Source organism: Dama dama, chromosome 8 (genome assembly GCF_033118175.1).
Source record: "Dama dama isolate Ldn47 chromosome 8, ASM3311817v1, whole genome shotgun sequence".
Classification (NCBI taxonomy): domain Eukaryota; kingdom Metazoa; phylum Chordata; class Mammalia; order Artiodactyla; family Cervidae; genus Dama; species Dama dama.
In genome coordinates, this window is record NC_083688.1 from 5,267,350 (window position 1) to 5,290,452 (window position 23,103).

Here is a 23,103-nt window from a genome sequence, read left to right on the forward strand (position 1 = left end):
CTGCGTCCTCATCCGTGCCGCGAGCCGCCTGTGACAGACTTGGCCCGAGGCGCTGGGTGACAGAGGGTGACAACACCTCTGGACAGAAAAGCCTGACGTGGAATACACGGCCCTCACCCCGTTCTTCACGTTTCCCTTCCTGTAAACATGCTTTAGGTGACCAGATCCTTTCAAGAACATTGTGAGGTAGATCCTTTGTCTACCCAGAGAGGAACTTGGCCCTGAGATTCTGCTTTGTGCTTTTTTTTTTTTTTTACCAGACATCAGACCTTTGGGCTAGTTTACTTCCCTTATCTGAGTCTCAACTGCCTCATCTGGAAACGGGGATAATAAGAAAACTTGCTCCCAAAAGTTGTAACTCCTCGCCGCGTTGTAAACTCTCAGTGATGTTGTTTAGTCGCTAAGTCGTGTCTGACTCTCTTGCGACTCCACAGACTGTAGCCCGCCAGGCTGTCTGTCCCTGGGATTTCCCAGGCAAGAATACTGGAGTGGGCTTCCGTTTCCTGCTCCAGGGGGTCTTCCTGACCCAAGGATCAAACCTGAGTCTCCTGCATCGGGGGTGGATTCTTCACCACTGAGGAGCCGTAGGTCCCAGCTGCTCCGTGTTTGGCAGGTGAGGGGGTTAGGTTCCAGGCCCAGCTGTGTTCTCTCACTTTTATTTTTTGGCTGCAGCGATTATGGGAACTTAGTTCCCCAACCAGGGATTGAACCAGGGCCCACGGCAGTGAAAGCACCAAATCCTACCTACCAGATTGCCAGGAAATCCCCCCAGCTGTGTTCTTCACGCACTGAACGACCTGGGCCTCAGTTTGCCCAGCTGGAGAGGAGATAGTGGGACTGAATTGTCTCTGAAGACTGTCCCAGGCCTGTCCTTCTGAATAATGGCATCCGTGAGTCTCTACCATGCGCACTTAGACCCTTCTGGATCTCGTCCTGTGTATGTCTTCACCTCTGAGCTCATGGAACTCCTTTCTAATTTTTTAAATCAACTTTGATTGGAGTATGCTTGATTTACAATGTTGTGCTACTTTCAGGTGTACGCAAAGTGAATCAGTTACATATACACTCACATATCCACTCTTTTTAAAAAATATTCTTTCCCCATACAGGCCGTTACAGAGCACTGAGCAGAATTCCCTGTGCTATGCAGGAGGTCCTTATTAGCTATCTGTTACGTAGTAGTATGAATATGTCAATCTTCCAATTTACCCCTGACATCTCCTTACGCCCCAGTGACCATAAATTTGTTCTCTACGTCTAAAACTCTATTTGGACTCCATTAACTCTTGAGAGTCCCTTGGACTGTAAGGAGATCCAACCAGTCCATCCTAAAGGAGATTCAGTCCTGGGTGTTCATTGGAAGGACTGATGCTGAAGCTGAAACTCCAATACTTTGGCCACCTCATGCGAAGAGTTGACTCATTGGAAAAGACCCTGATGCTGGGAGGGATTGGGGACAGGAGGAAAAGGGGACGACAGAGGATGAGATGGCTGGATGGCATCACTGACTCGATGGACATAAGTTTGAGTAAACTCCGGGAGTTGGTGATGGACAGGGAGGCCTGGCGTGCTGAGATTCATGGGGTCGCAAAGAGTTGGCCATGACTGAGCGACTGACCTGAACTGAACTGGTAAACACAAGTAAGGTGTTTCCCTGAGTTCTACAAACTATTCTAGCAAATTATCAAACCTAAGGAGGGAGTGGCGGGAACTCCCAATTTATGGCCAGTTAGGTCAGAAATACAGTGGTAGGAAATTCCCTTGCAATTCCGTTCAGTGGCTATGACTCTGTGCTTCCACTGCCAGAGGCCTGAGTTTGATCCTTGGTGAGAATTAAGATCCTGAAAGCCAAGCAGCCAAAAAAAAAAAAAAAAAAAATTGTACAAGGGTAGCTCCAGCCACTGGTGTCTGAAGTGGGGACAGTCTTACGGAACTGAGCTAACTTACGGGGGATACCCGGGAGACAGTGCTAGAAATGAACTGTTGGGTACCCAGTGGGTGTCAGAGAATTGCAAAGTTGGTGGGTGTCAGAAAACAACTCACAGCTCCTTTTTTAAAAAAGCTCCTATGTGGAGCGCATGAAAGAAACATGTCCCAAGAGAGGAGAGGATCTGATTGATTTGGGCTGGGAAGGGAAGTGCCAGAGACCCCTGGGGAGATGTGACAAAGCTTGGTGCTGTGTTCCGAAGGGGAAAAGTACTAGTCTTTAAACTTTTCTGTATGCTTGGAATATTTCACAACTATCAAGTTAAAAAAAAAAAAAAGCAGGAATGGGAGGCAGCAGAAAGAGGATGGAATCTGGGGTCCTGGGTGCTGGCTTCAGTTATGCCCTCAGACTACTCTGTGACGTGAGCAAGTCAAGGCCCCACTCTGGGCCACAAGGGCCGGGCTCCAGCAGCCCTTCCAGCGCTGATATTTTATTAGATGTCTTCATTTTGTTGTTGCTGTTCAGTCAGCAAGTAGTGTCCGACTCTTTGCAACCCCATGGGCTGTAGCCCGCCAGGCTCTTCTGTCCATGGAATTTCCCAGGCAAGAATACTAGAGTGGGTTGCCATTTTCTTCTCTAGGGGATCTTCCCGGACCAGGGATCAAACCCGTGTCTCCCGCCTTAGTCCAAACATGTACTGAATGTCTATTGGGTGTTTGTCTATTTACATGTTGGGGAAGGAAATGGCAACCCACTCCAGTATTCTTTCCTGGAGAATCCTGTGGACAGAGGAGCCTAGTGGGCTGCTGTCTATGGGGTCGCACAGAGTCAGACACGACTGAAGTGACTCTCAGCAGCTCTTTACATGTCTGACCTCCCTGAGCAGACACTGAGCCCCGAGAGGAAACGGGCTGTCTCCTCAGGGCCCAGCACAGCCCCCAGTACCTAGTGAGTTATTTGAAGGAAGGAAGAACAGACTGAATGACCCCCAGGCCAAGTTCTAGAACACCTCCACCCCTAAAGTGTTTGGAGTCTGTAGTTGGGGCGGAGCTCACCATCCACGTGCTTGTACCCCTGGGCGCCTGCCCTGCAGCAGGAGTTGAGTGGGAGTTGAGTGTGGCCATGGGAACAGGAGATGAGCCAGCTAGGAGGCTTGGAGGCCTCCACTTCCTGCTGTAGACCCTGCCCAAGACTGGCTCCAGCCCTCACCTCTGACCCCTCTGGGAAAGCACCAGGAAACAGGCTGGAAGGCAGGACACTTCCCCTGGGCCTGGTCTGGGCCCAAGCGGCTACCAGGCCTGGGTCTGAGCCCTGAGTCCGGGGGGCCAGAGCCCACCGCCGAGCCCAACCCGCAGAGCTCAGCTGCTCTGCGCCAGCTCTGCAGCACCCACTGTGTCCCTGAGACCATCGCCAGCCACTCAGTAAACAGGAAGCGGCCTATGTGTGCAGGGAAGACAGCTGGGGTCAGCAGACCCGGGTTTGGTTCCCACCTCTGCCTCTTAGAGGCTGGGTGAGTGTGGGTACTTTGCCTGCCTCCCTGAGCCTCAGTTTCTTCATTGTATTTGTTGTGGAGATCAAAGCAGAGATGGTCTCAGTCTCGTATCATATTCAAGGAACTCAGAAACAAATCCAGCTCAGGACTTCCCTGGTAGTCCAGTGGTTAAGACTCCGCGCATCCACTGCAGAGACCCTGGTTGGGGAACTGAGATCCCCAGTGCCACATGGAGTGACCAAAAAGTAAGTAAATAAAATAAAAAGCAAGTCCAGTTTACAAATACCATTGAAGCCACCTGAAGACCTGGTCAACCCTACTCCCTCCCTGGTCGGAGGGTGTCACCAGCCTGATTGCTGTTGATCTTCACTATCATGTTTATCCTGTCCCCACACATTTCTATCCCACATATGACTGATTTGCCTGTATCTGAATGCTATTTGTATTATGGTATCATACTAAATGCATCATTCCATAATTTGCCTTCCTACTGTATGAAAATGCTTTTGAGAACTAGCCATGTTGATACATGGAGATTGAGTTAATTTTCACTCTCTAGTGCTTCATTCTACAAATATACCATGATTTATCCATGCTCCTGTCGATATACATTTAAGTTGTTCCCAATTATGTTTGGCTATTTCAAGCAACACTGAAATAGATATTCTTTTATGTGTAAAAAATGATTTATGGGACTTCCCTGGTGGCACGGTGGATAAGAATCCTCCTACCAATGCAGGGGACACAGGTTCAACCCCTGGTCCAGGAAGATTCCACCTGCCGCACAGTAGCTAAGCCAAGCACCACCACGATTGAGTCCATGCTCTAGAGCCTGCAAGCTGCAAGTCCTGAAGCAAGTGCGCCTAGAGCCTGTGCTCCTCAACAAGAGAAACCGCTGCAAAGAGAAGTCCATGCACCGCAACACAGAGTAGCCCCCACTCGCCGCAACTAGAGAAAGCCCTCACATAGCAATGAAAACCCAGTGCAGCCAAAAATAAATCAGTAAAGTTATTTAAGAAATGATTTATGGAAAGATGAATGTTTTTGAGGAGCTTACATGGATCCCAGTAGTGTTTGACTGTCATTTAAATGGCACACTCTCCTGAACCCCAAATCGAGGCAAACAACCATGAAACAGACCATCTGAGGCTGGGACTTTCTGGAATGCAAGGGCAGTGATTGTCACCTTTTCTTCAGCACTCAGCGCCAAGCCCCATGCTAAATGCCCTACCTACCCAGATGATCAAAAAAAAACTACGAGGGAGCTACTGGTATAACCCCAGCTGAGGAAACCAAGGCGCAGAGAGGTCAGGTGTCTTAGTTAATGGTTAAATGGATTGGTTTGAATTCAAACCAACTCTGTGTCTGTCTGACTGCACTGCCCCATGTAGCCCAACAGACCGGGGGTCCCAGATGCGGCAGCAAAAAGGCCAGAAGGACCGATCCCAACCCCGGGCTCAGGGAGCCCTTCCCAGGGAAGGAGCCAGTCCCAACTGGCCTAGAAAAATGGGGGGCACGGCAGCGGAGGAGTGGGCAGCAGGTAGGAAAAGCAGCACTTGAGGCCGATTTAGCGCCGCCTTCTTCCCTCACATCTCCTGCCGCACCGCTTCCTGCCTTTCTCTCATTCCTCTCATTCTTTTCCAGTGTGTCTTCTGTCCAGCTTTCTTTTTCCAATTCTTCTTTCCAACTCTTCTCTTTTTACCTTTTATTCTCCCCTATTTACCTTTTATTCTTCTCTTTTTCTTATCTTTTCCCTCTTGGGTCATCTCTCTCTCATTCCCCTAATCATCCATTCATCCATCCATCCATCCATCCATCCATCCATCCACCCACTTATCCATTCATCTGACATGAACTGGGTACCAATGCTATGTCTGGGCCTTGCAGCCTGAGTGATGCTGGCCCTAGAACTGCTGATGAGCATATTCGTCTCCCTCAGCTAAACTTCCATGAGGAAACTCTGAGACCCCGCCTCTCCCTCAAACAACCAGAGACAAACACATTTTTACACAAACCAGGCAACCAACTAGGAAAAAAAGAAACCTGGAGAGACAATCATGGCTCTCTTGCACTCCCTGCTGGTAACTTTAAAGATTACCTCCCGGGCTGGAGAGTTCCTTCACGACTCAGGGTGGAGCTGGTTGGTCTCCCCGACTTCACTCCACCTGCCCTGCAGCTTCTGCCAGTGATTCCACTTTAGGGGCTCCTCAGGGTGGGGTTCTTGCCAAACATGTTTAGTTCCATAGCCATTGAAAGGCCCAAGCCAAAGACCAGAGGATGAAGCAGTGAGAGAGGTTGCTACGGATTGAATGTCTGTGTCTCCCTAAATCCTTATGTTGAAGTCTAACCCCCAGTGTGATGATAGAGAAGGCGGGGTCTTCAAGAGGTAACAGGTCAAGAGAGAATAGGGCGCTCATGAAAGGTATCGGTGCCCTTGTAAGAAGAGACATGAGAGCTGGCTTTCTTGCTCTCTGCCTTCCACCATGAGAGGAGACTGTTGTTCCATCGCTAAGTTGTGTCTGATCTTTGTGAGCAGATGGCCATCAGCAAACCAGGACACAGGATCTGCTGGCACCTCGATCTTGGACTTCCCAGCCTCCAGAGCTGTCAGATATAAATGTCTGTTGTTTAAGCCACTGAGTCTATGGCATTATGTCACAGCAGCCCAAGCGACTAAGACAAGTGCTTGCTTTAACCGGGAGGAGGGTGTGCACTCCCCAGTGTGTATGCGAATCAAGCACGTGTGTGGTCTCCTGTGTGTGTGCTCAGGGGTGCGGACATCGGGGAGCCAAGGTGCCCGTTCCAAGCGCGTGCTTGCACACCATGCCCCGGGCACGATGGAGATGTGCGTGTGAGTGACCCTACCCTGTGCACACACACGCCATGGTCCTCAGGGAATGGGTGTGGGAAAACACGCTCGCAGCCTCCTCACAAGTAGGTGGAACAATCCCGAGGCCTTGACCCCCAGAGTTCCCGGTGGCTTGGACCCCAGCTGTCCGCTACCACATGCCATGTTAACTTCCTTACCTTCTCTGCTCCGCTACACGGGCTTCTTGGGATCACCTCCAGAATAAACCGCCTGCATTCAAATCCTTGTCTTGCTCCTGCGACAGTGAAGGAGGCAGCTCAAGAGGAGACATCACCTCACAGAGGCTGGCAGAGCATGAAGACGGCAAGAGCCTGGGTCCCCAGGGGCCTCACAGTGCCTCTGAGTTAAGCGGCTGGCAACTGGCCTGCCTCTCCACCCCCACCCCTGCCTCCTGGTTAGGTGCTGCTGCTGCTGCTAAGTCGCTTCAGTCGTGTCTGACTCTGTGCGACCCCATAGACGGCAGCCCACCAGGCTCCCCCATCCCTGGGATTCTCCAGGCAAGAACACTGGAGTGGGGTGCCATTTCCTTCTCCAGTGCATGAAAGTGAAAAATGAAAGTGAAGTTGCTCGGTCATGTCCGACTCTTCGTGACCCCATGGACTGCAGCCTACCAGGCTCCTCCGTCCGTGGGATTCTCCAGGCAAGAGTACTGGAGTGGGGTGCCATTGCCTTCTCCACCTGGTTAGGTGAGAACACCATAATCATTTCAGCTTTTAACCGTGTCATCTGTTCCTGGTGGCCGAAAGCCTTCCAGGAAGATGCACTGTTCCACGTAGAGGGCAGGTTGGCAGCCGGTTAGGATGAGCCGTGGTGGGTCCAGCACAGTGGAGTGTCTGTGTGGGAGCCTGTGTGTACGCACACGAGGGGCACAGAGTGAGTGCCTGCTGTGTGCAGGCCCCATGGGTGGCTGTGTGCCTGGGATGCAGAGTTGGGTTGGCCTGGCACGTCTGTGCCCGTCCCTGTGGTCCCCTTGTCAGTTCCAGGCTTTGTCTTTCTTGAGAGTTCACCTTTGTCCTCTGCCCACCTGCTTCTCTCTGCCCTCACCCTGGCTACCCGGACAACCTCTATGGAACCCCAGCTATCTCCCCGACGGTATTCTTGCTCCTCTTTACTCCGAAGTCAGAGAGAGTCTAAATACATGTTGGATCGTGTTGTTCCCTTGGGAGTTTTTTTGGGTGCTCCACATGGCTCGCAGAATCTTAATTCCCCCGACCAGGGATCGAACCCGGGCCCCAGCAGTGAGAGTGCCAAGTGCTGACCACTGGACGCGGGGGACTCCCATGTTGTTCTCCTATTACAGATCCTTCAAAGGGCCCCAAGGCTCTGGGGCACCTGGCTGGCAGGGGGCTCCAGTCCCATCTCTCCCTTCCCTTCCCATCCCCTCCCACTGGGGGACCCAGGGGACCCAGGGGACCCTGGGGACCCAGGCTCCAGACTCAGATTGATTCCTCCCCGTATCATGGTTGGGCCAGGGACTGGGGGACTGACTCCTGCAGGCTTGGCTTCCCAGGCACCCGTGACAGCTGGTTTCCACTTGGGTTCAGCCAGTGGGAGGCGCTGGTGGAGATGGGAGGCCGGGAAGAGGAGAGGAACCAGGGTCTTTCTCCATGGCACATGCTCCACGGCTCCCACTGGACGGGCCTGGGCCGGGCCCCACTTCTGCTGAGCAAGCCCAGCTCAGCTCACTCCTCTGTCCCCCACCCTGGAAGGTAGTCGTGACCATGCTCTAAGCCCTGTTGTCTTCTTAGCACTCCCCTCACCTGCAGAACCAGTTCCCTTCGCGTCAAATACTTGAGATTCCCGTTTTCTGGTTTGACCCGGACTGAACTGACACGGGCAGGGGCAGCTGTCTGACTTTCCAGCCAGAGGAGGAAACCAGCGCCTGTGTAGGGCGGAGCCCTGGGAACAGCGGAGCATGGACCCCAAACCTGGGTGGGCCTCCCCCGTGCTCTCCCTCGCAGACTTGAAGTCAAGTCCTGAGAGATGGTAGAGTTCCTAACTGTTTACCTTAGGCAGGGTTTCCTGCGGCTGCCATCGGAAAGCATTCCTGGTTCTTGGTGCCAGGAACCTGCAGCTGCCCCCCATATCTCATCTCCCTTTCTGCCCCGGTAAGAGGCATTTTCCCTGTGCCAGGACGTTTCCCAGTCTCCAAGGCAGCCAGCGGGGGACCACAGGCTGGTTTTCGAGCATAGTCAGAGGAGACGGACACAAATGCCAGGTTGGGTGCTTAAAGATAATGTGTCAGCTTGCCCCTTCCTTTTTCTCCGTCTGGAATGTGGTGTGGTGTGGTGTAGAGGCCATTGCAGGCTGTGTTAGTTTCCTGGGGCCACAAACTGGGTCATTTAAACACCAGAAATATATTCTCTCAAGGGTCTAGAGGCTAGAAGTCTAAAATCAAGGGGTCAGGGAGGTAAGTTCCTTCTGAGGGTTGTTCCAGGCCCTTCTCCTTGGCTTGTAGGGGGCTGTCTTCCTTCTGCATGTGTCTCTCGGTGTCTAAATTTCAGCTTTTTATAAAGATCCAAGTCATATTAGATTAGGGCCCACCCAAATGACCTCATCTTAACTAATTACATCTGCAGTGACCCTATGCCCATATAAGGTTACTTTCTGAGTTACCAGGGAATTTGGAGGGGGAAAAACACAACAGAACCCATGCCTTGAGGATGAGGGCACATTCCTAGCGATGGAGGAACTGAGAAATAGAAAGAGCAGATGACTTCCCAGAGCAACACCGCAATGCCAGCCTGGACTCTGCAGCTGCATGTTCGCGTGCTGAGCTGCAAGGTCGTATCCGATTCTTTGTGACCCCGTGGGCTGTAGCCCGCCAGGCCCCTCTGTCCCTGGTGTTTCCCAGGTAAGAATATTGGAATGTGTTGCCATTTCCTCCTCCACGGGGTCCTCTTGACCCAGGGATCGAACCCATGTCTTCTGCTTTGGCAGGCAGGTTTTTTACCACGGAGCCACCTGGGAAGCCCAGACTTTAAGGTTAGAGGAAAATACGTTTCTCTCTTATTCATGCGCCATTATTTGGGTTCTCTGTTATATTCAAACAAAAGTGTATCACAGGTCAGGGTCCGGGAAGGGAACAGGCATCAAGCCCAGGAGGTAACTGAGGGATATTTAATAAAAGTGCAGGTGGGGTTGGAGAAACTAGCAAGGAATGGTGGGGGCATTTCAAGGCTTGCAACAGTGGGAACTGACACCACCCCCAGGCCTGAAGGGGCAGAGGGAGAAGGCAGTTAATGGAGCCCTGAGGAAGGAGCTGTGGGGAAAGGAGAAGGTCCCCTGATAGGCGCCAAGGCCTTTGATGGAGGGACGCAGGCCCTGGAATAGACACCCCGACCGCTCCATCTTCCAGTCCTCCAGGTTCCTGCTGGCACCTTCCACTGACTGAACCAAACCCAGAGGACCAGGGAACCCATGGATGCTTCCAGCAGGCTGGCCAGCAGGGCAGGATGGAGCCAGGTGAGGAGCAGAGATGGTCCAGAAGTACCGCTCACACCCGGTTCTTACTGCCGCACTCCGCCTGCTGGCTGCGGGCTCTGTCTTCACAGGAGCATCCCTGGTGACGGGTCAGTGCTTGGAATCTAGTAGGTGTTCGACAAATATTTGTGGATGTGTACGTGCCAGGAGGGCAGTGGAATGAGAGTGGGGAGGGAGCGGGGCTGCCTACCTCTAGCCCCTCGGTCAGCACTGTCCCCCAGAGCACTGCGGGCGGGAGCCCACCGACTCGGCTGCAGGAAGACAGGCCCCGGCGCGCACCCCTCCCCAGTGCCGCTGTCCAGCAGCCTCCCCGGGTCCCAGCTGAGACAGCGACTTCCTCGGGGCAAGAGCCGTCTGCATGGCGGCCCAGCCCTGGGTCCCCTCGGCGGCTTCCTGGTGCCGTCGCAGGGCCGATGGGGCCCCTGTCTGATCTCAGAGGCTGAGCCATCCCACCCGAGAGGGACGGGGCTGGTGGCTGGGCAACGAGGCGTCAAAGAGTCCGGGATTTAAGATCACCTGTGTCTGACTCTCGATGAACACTCGCACCTTCCAGACTCTAACAAGTCCTACAGGAAAGATCCATGTGAACTTTGTTTAATCTCCCATTTCCCAGTCCCACTGACCCTCTGATTCTTTACTGCGTGTCCACGAGGTTCTGGGTGGGAGTTGAGCCCCCAGCAGAGAACACAGCAGGGGCTTCATTCTCTTGGCTCATTTGCCACAGGACATGGATGAGCACCCTCCGAACACTGCCCTCTAGAACCACCGTTCAAGGGACCACGCTCAGAGGGGCTGGCCTCCAGCGGTGCCCTTCCTGAGAGTCAGGGGAGGAAGAGTTGGCAGGCATCTTCAACTTCATTCATTCATTTGTTGCCTCTTTCAACGTATTGTGCACTTCGTTGAGTACATGTGCCAGGCTCCTCCTGGCACTAGGAATTCAAAGATAAACCACCAAGTTTTGCCCTCCTAAAGCTTCCCACCTGGTGGGAAACTAGAAATAATGAAAACGCACCCCCCTGCTAAGAAAAGGCTCCCCAGCTCCCTTGTACCCTCTCCAGACACACCTCCAAATTCTCTGTTCGCTCTGCGCCTCCTGCTCAGGACGCCACTCGCTCAGCTTTAGGCTGAGCCCTGCTGTGGACCTGGCCCCCGCAGCCTCCCTGCCAGCTCCCTCTTCCCAGGGGAAAAGCTCCAGCTGCTCCCAGGTCGGAAAAGCCCAGAGGACTAATCAGCAGCATCCTGGCAGCATGTCCGCTAGGCCTTGAGGCTAAGGTGACCTGATAGGGTTAGTGATGGGGCGGGCCTGGAGGGTCCCACTCCCCTGGGACAGAGCAGGGGGCCAGGGTGGCCGCACACCCATCTGCAGAGCCAGCAGAGAGGCTGGGACCCACTCAAGGCCACCCGGATAAAGGCTGGGGTGGCTTATCGTGTGACCCTGCAGGGAGCAGGCAGTGATAAACTCTGCGGGGGGGGGGGGGGGGGGGGGGTCCCGAGCCAGTCCTCGCTGTTCCCGGGGTCTTCATTTCCCATCTGTCAGAAGAGATGGATTAGGTCATTGAGGCTGTGTCTGTTTCAGACCGTCTACAGTGGGATCCGGGAAGCTCTGACCTGCCCCTCTTCCTCCCCGGCCATGTCTTCAGTTTCTCCCCCTTTCTTCCTCTGCTCGGGGTCTGGGAAATGGCTCTGAGCTTCAAAGCTGAGCAAACAAACATGTCCAGGCCCATAGGGAACAGGGGTAAGGGAGGGCACGGCTATTTTTATCACGCTTTGAAGGATTTTCACAGCTGTTTCTGTTGTTGTCCACACACTGGCCGCAGGCTCAGTCTGTTGGCATCGCAGACATCACTGTAGGGGGTGCTCGGAGGGGCTGCACCCTTGAAAGAAACCCTGCCTGTTGACGCCTGGCATTCCATCACGAGGGATCCGTTGAAAGCAGCTAAGCGTCGCCCTCCTCCCATGCATCCGAAATGTAGCAGCCCCCAAAGGATGGCTCTGTACGATCCATGACACCGGCAGGAAGGAATCTGGCCGTCTCCAGAGTGCTGGCGGTGGAGGAGAGGCAAGTATGGCTCAGTCAAGTCTGCAGAGCCCCATTGCCTCGTTCTGCAAACGTTCATCGAGACTCTGCAAAATGTCGGCCCTGGCCTGTGAGGCCGTTTCCAGCAGCCAAGGATGTGCCGAGTCTTCTCTAAATTAGAATAATGTGAACTGAGTTCACAGATTTACTGCCAGACTCTGCTTCACAGGCTTCCCTGGTGGCTCAGATGGTAAAGAATCTGCCTGCAGTGCAGGAGACCCAGGCCCAATCCCTGGGTCAGGAAGATCCCTTGGAAAAGGGCATGGCTACCCACTCCAGTCTTCTTGCCTAGAGAATCCCATGGACAGAGGAGCCTGGCGGGCTACAATCCTTGGGGTCGCAAAGAGTCAGACACGACTGAGCGACTCACTTTCACTTTCTGTGCTTCACACTTCACTGAAATGGTCTCAGATATTGCTCTGTCTCCAAAATACCTTCTGATCCCACCCAAATCTCTCCATCTCCGTCTCTACCACCCCAGGCCAAGCCCCACCCCCACCTCCCATACCCCTACTTTGCCCAAGCAGCTGAAATAGCTCCAGCTGGTTCCCCTCAATCTCACCCCACAACCCTTCACACAGTACCCAGGAAAGAGATTTTTCAAAAATGTAAGTGAGATCCCAGGTTCTTCTACTTAACCACCACTCCTGACCCCTTGGCTTTCTCCTTATGCTTGGAATTAAAGACCCAGCTCCTTATCAGCCTGACCTGCAAAGAGACCTCATGGGGCCTGGCCTTCACTCACCTCTTTCTCTCTCTTTCTCTTTTTCTCTCTCTCTAAATCTGGATTTCAGGTAACAGAATTAGGTTAATCAAATAGCGTTAGTCCACTCATGGGCCACTTTTATTTATTAGACATATAGTTGTTTTAAATAATATAGTTGCTGCTTGCAAAACCACATCTAACATAATGACACATATGACTCACAAAAGCATTATGCTAAGTGAAAGATGCCCAGACACATAAGATATATACTATATGCTTTCATTTATACTTAAAAGTTCTAGAAAAGGCCAGGCTAAAGAGACAGAAAGCAGATCACAGGTTTCCAGGAGGTGGGAGGGTAGGGGCAGGGGTAGAAAGTGACTAGGTAGGAGGAAAATTTCTTTTTGTTTGCGTGCGTATTTATTTTTTTGCCTAGGGCTTCCCTGGTGGCTTGCACAGTTAAGAGGCTGCCTGCAGTGCGGGAGACCCGGGTTCGATCACTGGGTCGGGAAAATCCCCTGGAGAAGGAAATGGCAACTCACTCCAGTATCGTTGCCTGGAAAATTCCATGGAGAGAGGAGTCTGGCGGGCTACAGTCCATGGGGTCATAAACAGCCAGACACAACTGAGTGACTTCACTTTCTTTCTTTCTCAGTGGCAGAACACACCATCTTCGATGTGTCGTGCAAGATCTTTCGTTGGGTGCGTGGGCTCTCTAGTTGGGTAATGAAAATGTTCCATGTCATGATGGTGGCGGTGGTTACCTGCCTGTGTGTGTGTCAGAAATTACATTTTACAATTAAAACTGGTGAATTTTATTGTATGCAAATTAACCTTAAAAAAAAATCTAAAACACAAAACTACCAAAACAATGCTAGAAGCTCTCAAAACATCTGACCTATCCTCTTCGCCTTCACCCCAGACTTGAAATGAGCCTAATCCCGAACCCTAGGTTCACTGGGCCTTTGCTTGCCTTTTTATGCAATTTTATTCAAATATCTATAGTTTTTAAAAGGTATATTTTTAAATGTCAGTAGTTTTTAATTCTCCAAAAAGAGTATTAAACAATATTTCATCTTCTGGGGCCTTCTTTTTCTTCTTGCTTTATATTCCTAGGGACTATCTACAGTGTGGCATGTCAAGGTGATTCATTCTTTTTGACTGCTGCTTAATACTCCATTGTATACATAGACTACACACATTGATCCACTTGCCTTCATGGACATTTCTGTTGTTCCTGGGCTTCCGTTATTGAGGAGAGAGGACAGGGACACCAGGAACATTCTTGGGGCATGCCTCCTGGGGCACATGTGCGTGATTTTTTTGAGGGTCCAGAGCAGTGGATTTGCTGGATCAGGTGTGAAAGCAGCTTTAGGCGTCACCTTTTCTTTGATCTCATCCTCTATCACTCTCCACTTTGACTTCAATGCTTCAGCCTCACTGACCTCCTGTCCTCAGACAAGCCTCCAGACCTCTGCACTTGTCATCCTTCCCACCTTGGAGAGCTTTTCCTTCAGGGCTTCCCATGGCTGGTTTACTTGCCCTTTAGGACTCAAATCGAACATTACCTCTTCAGCCCCCCTCTCTGGCCCACTCTCTGGCCCCACATCTAAATGAGTCACTCCCATCCTCACTTCAGTCCCCTACATCTTATTCTTTTCATAGCATCTTCCAGCACAAACAGAAATAGCCTTTCTTTATTTTTGCTGATTTCTCATTGTCTTCCCTAGTAAGCAGACTTGCCTGGAGAATTCCATGGACAGAGGAGCCTGGCAGGCTACGTGTCGCAGAGTCGGACACGACTGAGCAACTAACGTCCTCCAAATCCCCTAGTAGACTAAAGCCCCAAGAAAGCTGGGACCGTTCTTATTCATGGCTGCATCCCCAAGAACATCCTGATATATAGAGAGTGCTCAACAAAAAAAATATTTTTAATTGAGGTGGAGAGCAATATTAATCCCATATTAGAGATGAGAAGCCTGAAGCTCAGAGAGGGTAAGCCATGTGCCCAAGGATGCAGAGATTGGGAGTGGCAGAGCCAGGATTTGAACCCAGGTGTGAGCTGTCCCAGAGCCCGTGTTTGCTCCTGGAAGAGGCTGTCTTATTCTGATGTGAACTTTCCTTCCCCCTCCCCTGTTATCAGCTTGCCATTCAGGGCCACCTGTGCAGCCACACTTTGGCGAGCACACCCTGGATCCTCTTGTCGGCTGTCACCGCCCCACCTGCGGTCGGTGGGGATGTGGCCTTGGACCATGGGAGACCTGGTGTTCCACCACCTGTTCGGGAATGGGGCCCAGTAGGGCCCCCCCACCTGTCTTCTGCCCTATATTAAAGCCTTGGGCTATGGATCCCTTTCTTATCGTCTCAAAACTCACGATGATCCAGCTGCTGAGTTTTCTCCTATTTGTGGCCCTTGGTAAGACCCCAGCCTGTGCTGCCCTGGGCCAGGATCCCTTGAAATCTACCACCCACCCTGAGTCTCTGGAACTCAATGCCTGATTCCATAGGAGAGGGTTCAGCTTGTAGCTGAGGCATGGCGGTGGAGGTTTTCACCTTGGTGCTGGAGCAGGAGAATTGAGGGAAGCTGTGAGTGATGGACCAGCTCAGGAGGAGGACTGGGGAACCCAAATCCCTGGGTGGGGGTCCTTGACAGAACCAGTGGTAAATAAAAGTCTGATGGTAAAGAGTCTGGGCTCTGTGGTTAGACTGCTTGGGTTTGGAATTTCTGTTCCTCTGCTTAACCCTCCAACTCTCCTCTCTTACTCCCCTCACTGCACTCCATATCCTATGATCTAGCCTTTTCCTCGTACCTCTGCCATATTACAGTACAGCTCAGGGCCACCTTCTCCAAACAGCCTCCCTTGACTGGCAGTAATGAATGGTAACAGGTCATGTTTACTGAATGCTTACTATACACCACGCAGAATGCTCGGGATTTTTTTTCTTATAAGAATTATAAGAGGTCAGACCCCATTGTACAGACCCCATGAGGTCTGTACCATTATTATTCCCATTCTGCAGATAGAGAAACTGAGCCTCGGAGAAGTAAAGTGGCCCATCCTAGAACCAGGGGCAGAGCTGCACTTTGAATCCAGACAGCCTTACTCCAAAGCTGCCCCTCTTCATGACAATAGCTATCGCTCCTCAAGCCCCCTTTGGGTACCAGGCGCTGTTCTAAGTGCATCAGGTTTACTCCTGCCGTGAAAGGAAGCCACGTGTTCATCTCCATCCCAGACTCCCAGGACTCCAGAAATCCCTGCTCTTGTCCAAATGCTCACTGTTGATACGCGGCTACTGGGGTCAGAGAGGGGAAGGAGTTGTGTGGGATATCACAGCCTGTCTGGGGCCCAGACCTCCTTTTTGCTTTGGAGAACCTTGGGCTTGATTGCCACTTCTTCTGTCCCCTCTAGCCTCGGGCTTCAGCCAGCCTTTCTCCCGCCTCTCCTCCAGAGTTGTCAACGGTGAGGACGCGGTCCCCTACAGCTGGCCCTGGCAGGTAAGAGCAATACCAGCTGCACTATTTCCCACCACGGGCTCTGCGCCCCATGCTCTGATTGCAGGGCATCCAGTCTGGACCCCATTGCATTGCTTCCAGTATCCACTTCAGTTTCCCAAAGGCCAGGAAACCCTTGGATAATCGCCTTCACACAGGAGTTTTGCCCATTTAATCTGTAACTCTCACTGGGCTGTTTGCAAGTTAACAGTAGACTCCAGGGAGAGAGAATGTTTAACCCAAGGGTCAGTGCATTAATGGTGGAAGTTCAGCACTATGTTTAAGGACGGACGAGAAATCTTATTTCCCAGACCAGGGACTGAATCCTAGCTCCCTGCATTGGAAGCACAGAGTCTTAACCCCTGGACTGCCAAGGAAGGCCCACCACCATTTTCTTTAAATTGATTCACTTTTAAAAACTCAAATGCCTACTCCAGCCTCATTTTATCAATATTGGTCAAGAAATCATGGATTTGATGAGCTAATTATACATTTTTTCCCTGATACACATTTTACAACAGGGCTATAAAGTCTGAGAGCAATAAAGGGATGAAAGGCTTTTATGGAGGTCAGTGGAGGGAGGCAGAGAGGACTAGACTCATGGCGCTAACGCAGTAGCCACTTGTCACACGTGGCTATTTAAATTTATGTATTTATTTTAATTTTTATTGGAGAGTAGTTGATTCACAAAGTGGTGTTAGTTTCAGGTATACAAAGAGTGAATCAGTTATACATAAACATGTCCACTCTTTTTTATAGACTCTTTTCCTGTATAGGTCTAAATTTAAATTCATTAAAATTAAGTTATATCAGAAATTCAGTTGCTCAGTGCTGACCACATTTTATTGATTGATTGATTACACTGGGTCTTTGTTGCTGCATGCAGGCTTTCTCGAGTTGCGGCTTGTAAGGGCTATCTTCACTGCTATGCATGGGCTTCTCACTGCGGTGGCGTCTTTTGTTGCAGAGCCCAGGTCTAGGGTGCCCAGGTTTGCTGCAGCACGTAGGCTCAGTAGTTGGGGCCCAAGAGCCCCAGAGCGCACCTTAGTAGCTGTATGGCTTTAGTTGTTCCAAGGCATGTGGAATCTTCCCGGACCAGGGATCGAGCCTGTGTCCCTTGCACTGGCAGGCGGATTCTTATTCACCGCACACCAGGGAAGTCCGCTAACCACAGTTTAAATTCTCAATAACCACACGTGGCCAGCGGCTACCACGCTGAGTCCTACCAAACATTTCCATCCTCACAGAAAGTTCTGTGGGATGTCATTGGCCTATATCAGGTGTCCTCAGACTTGTTCTGCAAAGGCTGAGAGAGGAAATGTTTTAGCCTCTGTCGGCCCTGTGGTTTCCATTGCAGTGACTTAATTCCACCGTTGTAGCTCGAAAGCAGCCAAGGAAGGTACAGTTGTGTGTGGGATGGGCACTGCCCCTTTCCAGAGAATGCCATTCTGTGTGACTCCTGCCCTCTGGAGTTGTGCAGGGCACAACCTATACAGCCAGGGATAGCAACCCCCCTTGCGGGGCCCAGACCACTCAGAACCCCGCTCCCGGCTGCCAGGTCTCCTTGCAGTATGAAAAGGACGGAGCCTTCCACCACACCTGCGGTGGCAGCCTCATTGCCCCTGACTGGGTCGTAACCGCCGGCCACTGCATCTCGTGAGTTCTCTCGCTTGCCCCTGTCCCTGCATGAGACCCAGGTGGGCTGGGGCCGTGGAGGACGGCGGGAGGGGACGGGGGAAGGCCGCTCAGGCCTGGGCTGATGTCACCTCCGCCGGCAGGACCTCCCGGACCTACCAGGTGGTGCTGGGCGAGTATGACCGCTCTGAGCTGGAGGGCCCCGAACAGGTGATCCCCATCAACGCCGGGGACCTCTTTGTGCACCCTCTCTGGAACTCCAACTGCGTGGCCTGCGGGTGAGTGAGCTCTCAGGCCGGGCAGCCAGGGGCTCCTCTGCGGGCCCCTCTGGGAGCTGACACTGATTCGGAGAAGACCCCCAGGGGTAGTGGACCTGAAGGTCGGAGCCAGGAGAGCCTCTGGGGATCACCCACCCCAAACCTCTCTCCCTGCAGAGGGGACAGCAGGGCCCAGGCAGGGGCAGGCCCTCCCCCGAGGCCGCTCGGTTCCTTCGCTTCAGAACCAGAACTCCTCAGGCCCCCCCCCTGAGGAGTGCCTTAGGAACCCCAAATCCAAAGTTTCCTCCATTCAATGGACACTCCTCCAGAACCTCCTGGGCTTCCGGCACTGTGGGCCAAGGGAGCACTGGACTGAGAGTCAGGCTCCAGCACTAAGTCGCTGTGTGGCTTGGGCAAGTCATCGACTTTCTCTGGGCCTGAGTTTGACCACGTGTCAAGGGTGACCTTCTGGGCTTCCTGGGTGGTTATGAGGGTCAAGGAGGCCATCACTGGGTGAGAACACGGAGTAGGCTTCTTAAGCCTCTCAAGCGTATGCATAGTTGTATGTCTGGGAGGCTTAGCTCAGCATTTTTCTGGGGAGAGGATCAAAGGAGGGTGCAGAACCCCTGCGAGTGCAAGAGTGAGGAACTGTGATGATTAAGTCCTGGACTCATTTTCACGGGGCTCCTGGGGTAAGCGGAGAGAAAGTCAGACCCAGATGCGATGACCTGAGTGACAAACAGGCAGATGAAGAGACAGCACTGGTTCTCCAAGTGTGGCCCCCAGGCCAGCAGCGGCAGCTGGCAACTCTCTAGGAAGGCGGATCCTCGGGGCCTCCCAGGCCCACTGCATCAGAAACTCGGGAAGGGGCTCTGGCAACCTGTGTATTAACAAGCACTCCTGTGATTCTGACACGGATGACGTGTGCGAAGCCCTGGTGTAAAAGCGGAGCACCCTTACGGAGGCCAAGGGTCACTGCAGGCTGAAGGGACCAGGGGGCCTTCCAGAAGTTGCTGAGCAGTAAGAATGCATGGGATCCAGAGGGGAGCGTCAGGGGCATCCCAGAGGTGAAATATCCTGAGCCAAGCTGCAGGTGGGGCTTAGTCTGGCTGGAGGACCAGGCTCTTCCCCGTGACTCTTCCCTCCTCCCCAGCAACGACATCGCCCTCGTCAAGCTCTCGCGCAGCGCCCAGCTGGGAGACAAGGTCAAGCTCGCTAGCCTCCCTCCCGCCGGTGACATCCTGCCCAACGAAGCCCCCTGCTACATCAGCGGCTGGGGCCGCCTCTACAGTGCGTGCTGAGTCCTCCAACTGGCCGTAGGGACGGTGGGCTGGAAAGACGGAGCCTGGGGCGAGGGCTGAGGGCAACCCCCGGGGGCATCCTTGCACTTTTCTTACATTCCTCCTCCAGCGGCGGCTTCTCCCCTCACCCTCCCAAACATGTGCAGCGGGACAGTTTCTAGTGTCTCCTTTGTGCCCGATGCCGGGATGTTGTGATGGATTAAGCAGGCAGGACCACGCGACCTGGTGGGAGGAGACTTCCCCTCCGACGGGGGGAGCAGGCTTTCCTCGTAGCCCCCACGCCATGCTGGGGCTCCCAGCTCTGACTCGGACCCCGGCCCCCGCTCACTGCTCTCTGTCTGCGCAGCTGGCGGGCCGCTCCCGGACAAGCTGCAGGAGGCGCTGCTGCCCGTGGTGGACCATGAGCACTGCTCCCGGTGGGACTGGTGGGGCATCACTGTGAAGACCACCATGGTGTGCGCCGGCGGGGACACCCGCTCCGGGTGCAACGTGAGTCAGCTCTCGCCGGCCCGCGGTGGGGCGGGGCTACAGCCCCTCTGCTGGGTGTGCGGGGCCTGGGGCCCCTCTGCCATCTGCCTGGAAGGCGAGGAGGAATCTTGCTCATTCAGCCTCCAGGCCAGGCAGGACTTGGAGGAAGTCAGCGCAGCCCAGACACAGAGCCCTGGTTTCTGGACTCGGGTCCCGGCCGGCGCACTGACTTGATCTGGAGCAGATCACTGCCCCTTCCTGGTCCCCGGGAGTCCCCTTCAGCAGGCCAAGGAACGGGGCTTCCCTGATGGCCCAGTTGGTAAAGAATCTGCCTGCAATGCAGGAAACCTGGGTTCAATCGCTGGGTTGGGAAGATTCCCCTGGAGAAGGGAAAGGCTACCCACTCCAGTGTTCTGGCCTGGAGAATTCCACGGACTGTATAGTCCATGGGGTCGCAAAGAGTCCAACACCACTGAGCGACTTTCACTTCACTTCACACCAAGGAAAATCGACATCATGATCTCTAAAGTCACCTTCAACTCTGGGGTCCTGAAGTCACAATTAAGCAATACTCTCATTGTACTATAAAAAAGTGAAGTTGCTCAGTCGTGTCCAACTCTTTGCGACCCCATGGACTGTAGCCTACCAGGATCCTCAGTCCATAGGATTTTCCAAGCAAGAATACTGGAGTGGGTTGCCATTTCCTTCTCCATGGGATCTTCCCGACCCAGGGATCGAACCCGGGTCTCCTGCATTGTAAGCAGGCGCTTTACCATCTGAGCTACCAGGGAAGCCCTTTTGTACTATAAGTGAATATGAATAATAATAACTAACTGTGGGAATAATAATCAGAACTACTGTTAGATTGCTTCCTCTCTACCAGGCATTGCGCTAAGACTATAGGCTTATCATCTCATTTAACTCTCACAAGATCTTATAAGATAGGCATAGTAGGTATCATTCCCCATCACAAAGGGCTTCTCAGGCGGTGCTAGTGGTAAAGAACCTGCCTACCAATGCAGGAGACATAAAGAGAGGCGGGCTGGATCCCTGGGTCAGGAAGATCCCCTGGAGAAGGAAATTGCAACCCACTCCGGTATTCTTGCCTGGAGAATCCTTTGGACAGAGGAGCCTGGTGGGCTACAGTCCGCAGAGTCACGAAGAACTGGCCACGACTGAAGCAACTTAGCATGCATGCACGCACGCATCACAAAGGAGCAAGCCGAGGCCTGGAGAAGTCAGCTCATACAAGGATTTCCCGAGCTCCCCAAAGTCAGAACCAATTCCTTGGAGCTCAGATGAGTCTCAGTCCCCCACTGCTGTCTGCCTGTTCCAGGGTGACTCTGGAGGACCCCTCAACTGCCCGGCAGCAGATGGCTCCTGGCAGGTCCATGGTGTGACTAGCTTCGTTTCTGCCTTTGGCTGCAACACCATCAAGAAGCCCACGGTGTTCACGCGAGTCTCGGCCTTCATTGACTGGATTGAAGAGGTGAGTGGGGAGGGCTCCGGGGGCCGCGTCGTCTGAGAGGTGCTGGGGGGATGGGTGGGAACAGCAGATCAGGAGATCAGTAGTTGGCGGTGCGGGTGGGGGACCTTCCAGAGGGGCTTGAGGATGTTTTTTGCAGCCTCAAGGGCTTCTGGGTAGAGTTCTGAACACTACCGAACTTCCTTATTTCAACAAGTCTTTAGGAAATGCCTCCTCTGGTCCAGGTCTTTTCTTGTCATGGAGGATAGAGTGATGTGTGGCTCGTGGGAAACAGATGACTAAATGAGCAAAGTGATGGAATGGGATGGAAACTGATGGGTGAGGCTCAGGCCCCAGTGAGAGCACCAGCTTCACCTGGGAATCAGCGATCAGGGAGGATTAATAGTGTTCATGACAAGAGTATTAGTCACCACCTACGGACTCTTAAATGTATGCCAGCCACCGTGATGACACCTTGTTTGTTTAATTTAAAACCCGCATGAAGTATGATCACTCCCATTATACAGATGGGAAAATTGAGGCTAGAGAGGTCAAGTCACTCTCCCAGGGTCATGCAGTTAGTGAGTGACATGGCTGGGAGTTGAACTCAGTTCCATATGGCATTAGAAGCTGTGCTCCTGACTAGACCTTTCTGGTTTTACCCCCTCTGTTTTTTTCAGACAATTGCAAGCAACTAGAACCAAGGCCAAGGTGGCAGTGCCCATCCATACTCTTTGGGAAAAATAAAAGATCTCTCAGAAAATTCAAACTTGAGTCTTTCTTTCTTCTTTGACTCACCTCTCTCTTTCCAGCCCATTTCTAGAATCTTAGATGTTATATGTAGACATGAAACTCAATCCTCTCATATTAGAATGAGAGAAAAATGAGGCTCAGATAGAAGGGAGTTGTTGTCAAGTGACCACACATCCCAGTTTGCCTGGGAGTGAGGGGATAGGACAGGACTTTTTGTGGTTAAAACCAGGTGAAGGACTTCCCTGGTGGTGCAGTGGTTAAGACTTCGTGCTTCCATGGCAGGGAGCATGGGTTCAATCCCTGGTCAGGGAACTAAGATCTTGCGTGCCAGGAGGTGTGGCAGAAAAACAAACCAAAACAAATGGAGTGAGTTCTGGGAAGTTGGACACTTGCAGAACCACATGCACAGCGATTGGCTTTTCAGTGCAGGCCTAAAGGCAGCGTAGAGTCTGCAGAAGTACCGTCCTCACCAGCCCTTTGGGAAGCTCATGGTAGAGAGGGCACGGGCTGTGTATTTTCTGCTTCCACTGATGGGCTGGGGAAGGAGGACTGCAGTCATTCATTCCTTCAACAAGCATTCATTCCTTCAACCTGAGGATGCCCACAGGGAGAAGACGGCATGGTCCCTGCCTGGAAATGGCTCAATATTTAGATAGAAATGAGCATAGCACATCAGAGTCATTCATTAAACATTTACTGGGCACCTTCTCTGTTGAAAGCTCAGGGCTGAGAGAACAGAGGTGAGCCGGACACGCTCAGGGAGAGCTCTGGCGCAGCGGGGGCGGACATGCAAGGCGGAAGCCGAGGTCGGGGCCCAGAGCGCCACCGCTGACATCCGAAGGACACAAAGACAACTGAATTCTCTCACTCCTATTTCTCCTGAGTACCTTGAAACACGGTTCCCACAAGGACACAAATATAACTTTCAATATTAACATTGTTCCATCGCCCCTTCACTTAAAAAAATTACACTTCTAAAGATAAAAAAAAAATCAAACAAACCAAAAAAATTGCACTTCTAGTGTTGAAAAAGTAAAAGACATAACATGACGAAGGTGAAGTCGCTCAGTCGTGTCCGACTCTTTGCGACTCCATGGACTGGAGCCTGCCAGGCTCCTCAGTCCATGGAATTTTCCAGGCAAGAATACTTGAGTGGGTTGCCATTTCCTTCTCCAGG

At 52.5% G+C, this 23,103-nt stretch overlaps 1 protein-coding gene and 1 non-coding gene across 2 annotated transcripts; one reads left to right on the top strand and one right to left on the bottom strand.

Moving 5' to 3' along the window:
• Window positions 1-14,930: 14,930 nt before the first annotated feature.
• CELA3B (chymotrypsin like elastase 3B) lies at window positions 14,931-21,871 on the top strand. Its single transcript, XM_061147829.1, has 8 exons — window positions 14,931-14,970; window positions 15,965-16,050; window positions 17,606-17,703; window positions 17,826-17,960; window positions 19,093-19,229; window positions 19,587-19,729; window positions 21,045-21,197; window positions 21,854-21,871. The coding sequence occupies exons 1-8, from the start codon at window positions 14,931-14,933 to the stop codon at window positions 21,869-21,871; spliced, it is 810 nt and encodes a 269-aa protein (XP_061003812.1).
• On the bottom strand, window positions 20,428-20,499 carry TRNAC-ACA (transfer RNA cysteine (anticodon ACA)). The gene has a single exon. It is a non-coding gene; the product is annotated as a tRNA-Cys (tRNA).
• Window positions 21,872-23,103: the final 1,232 nt, after the last annotated feature.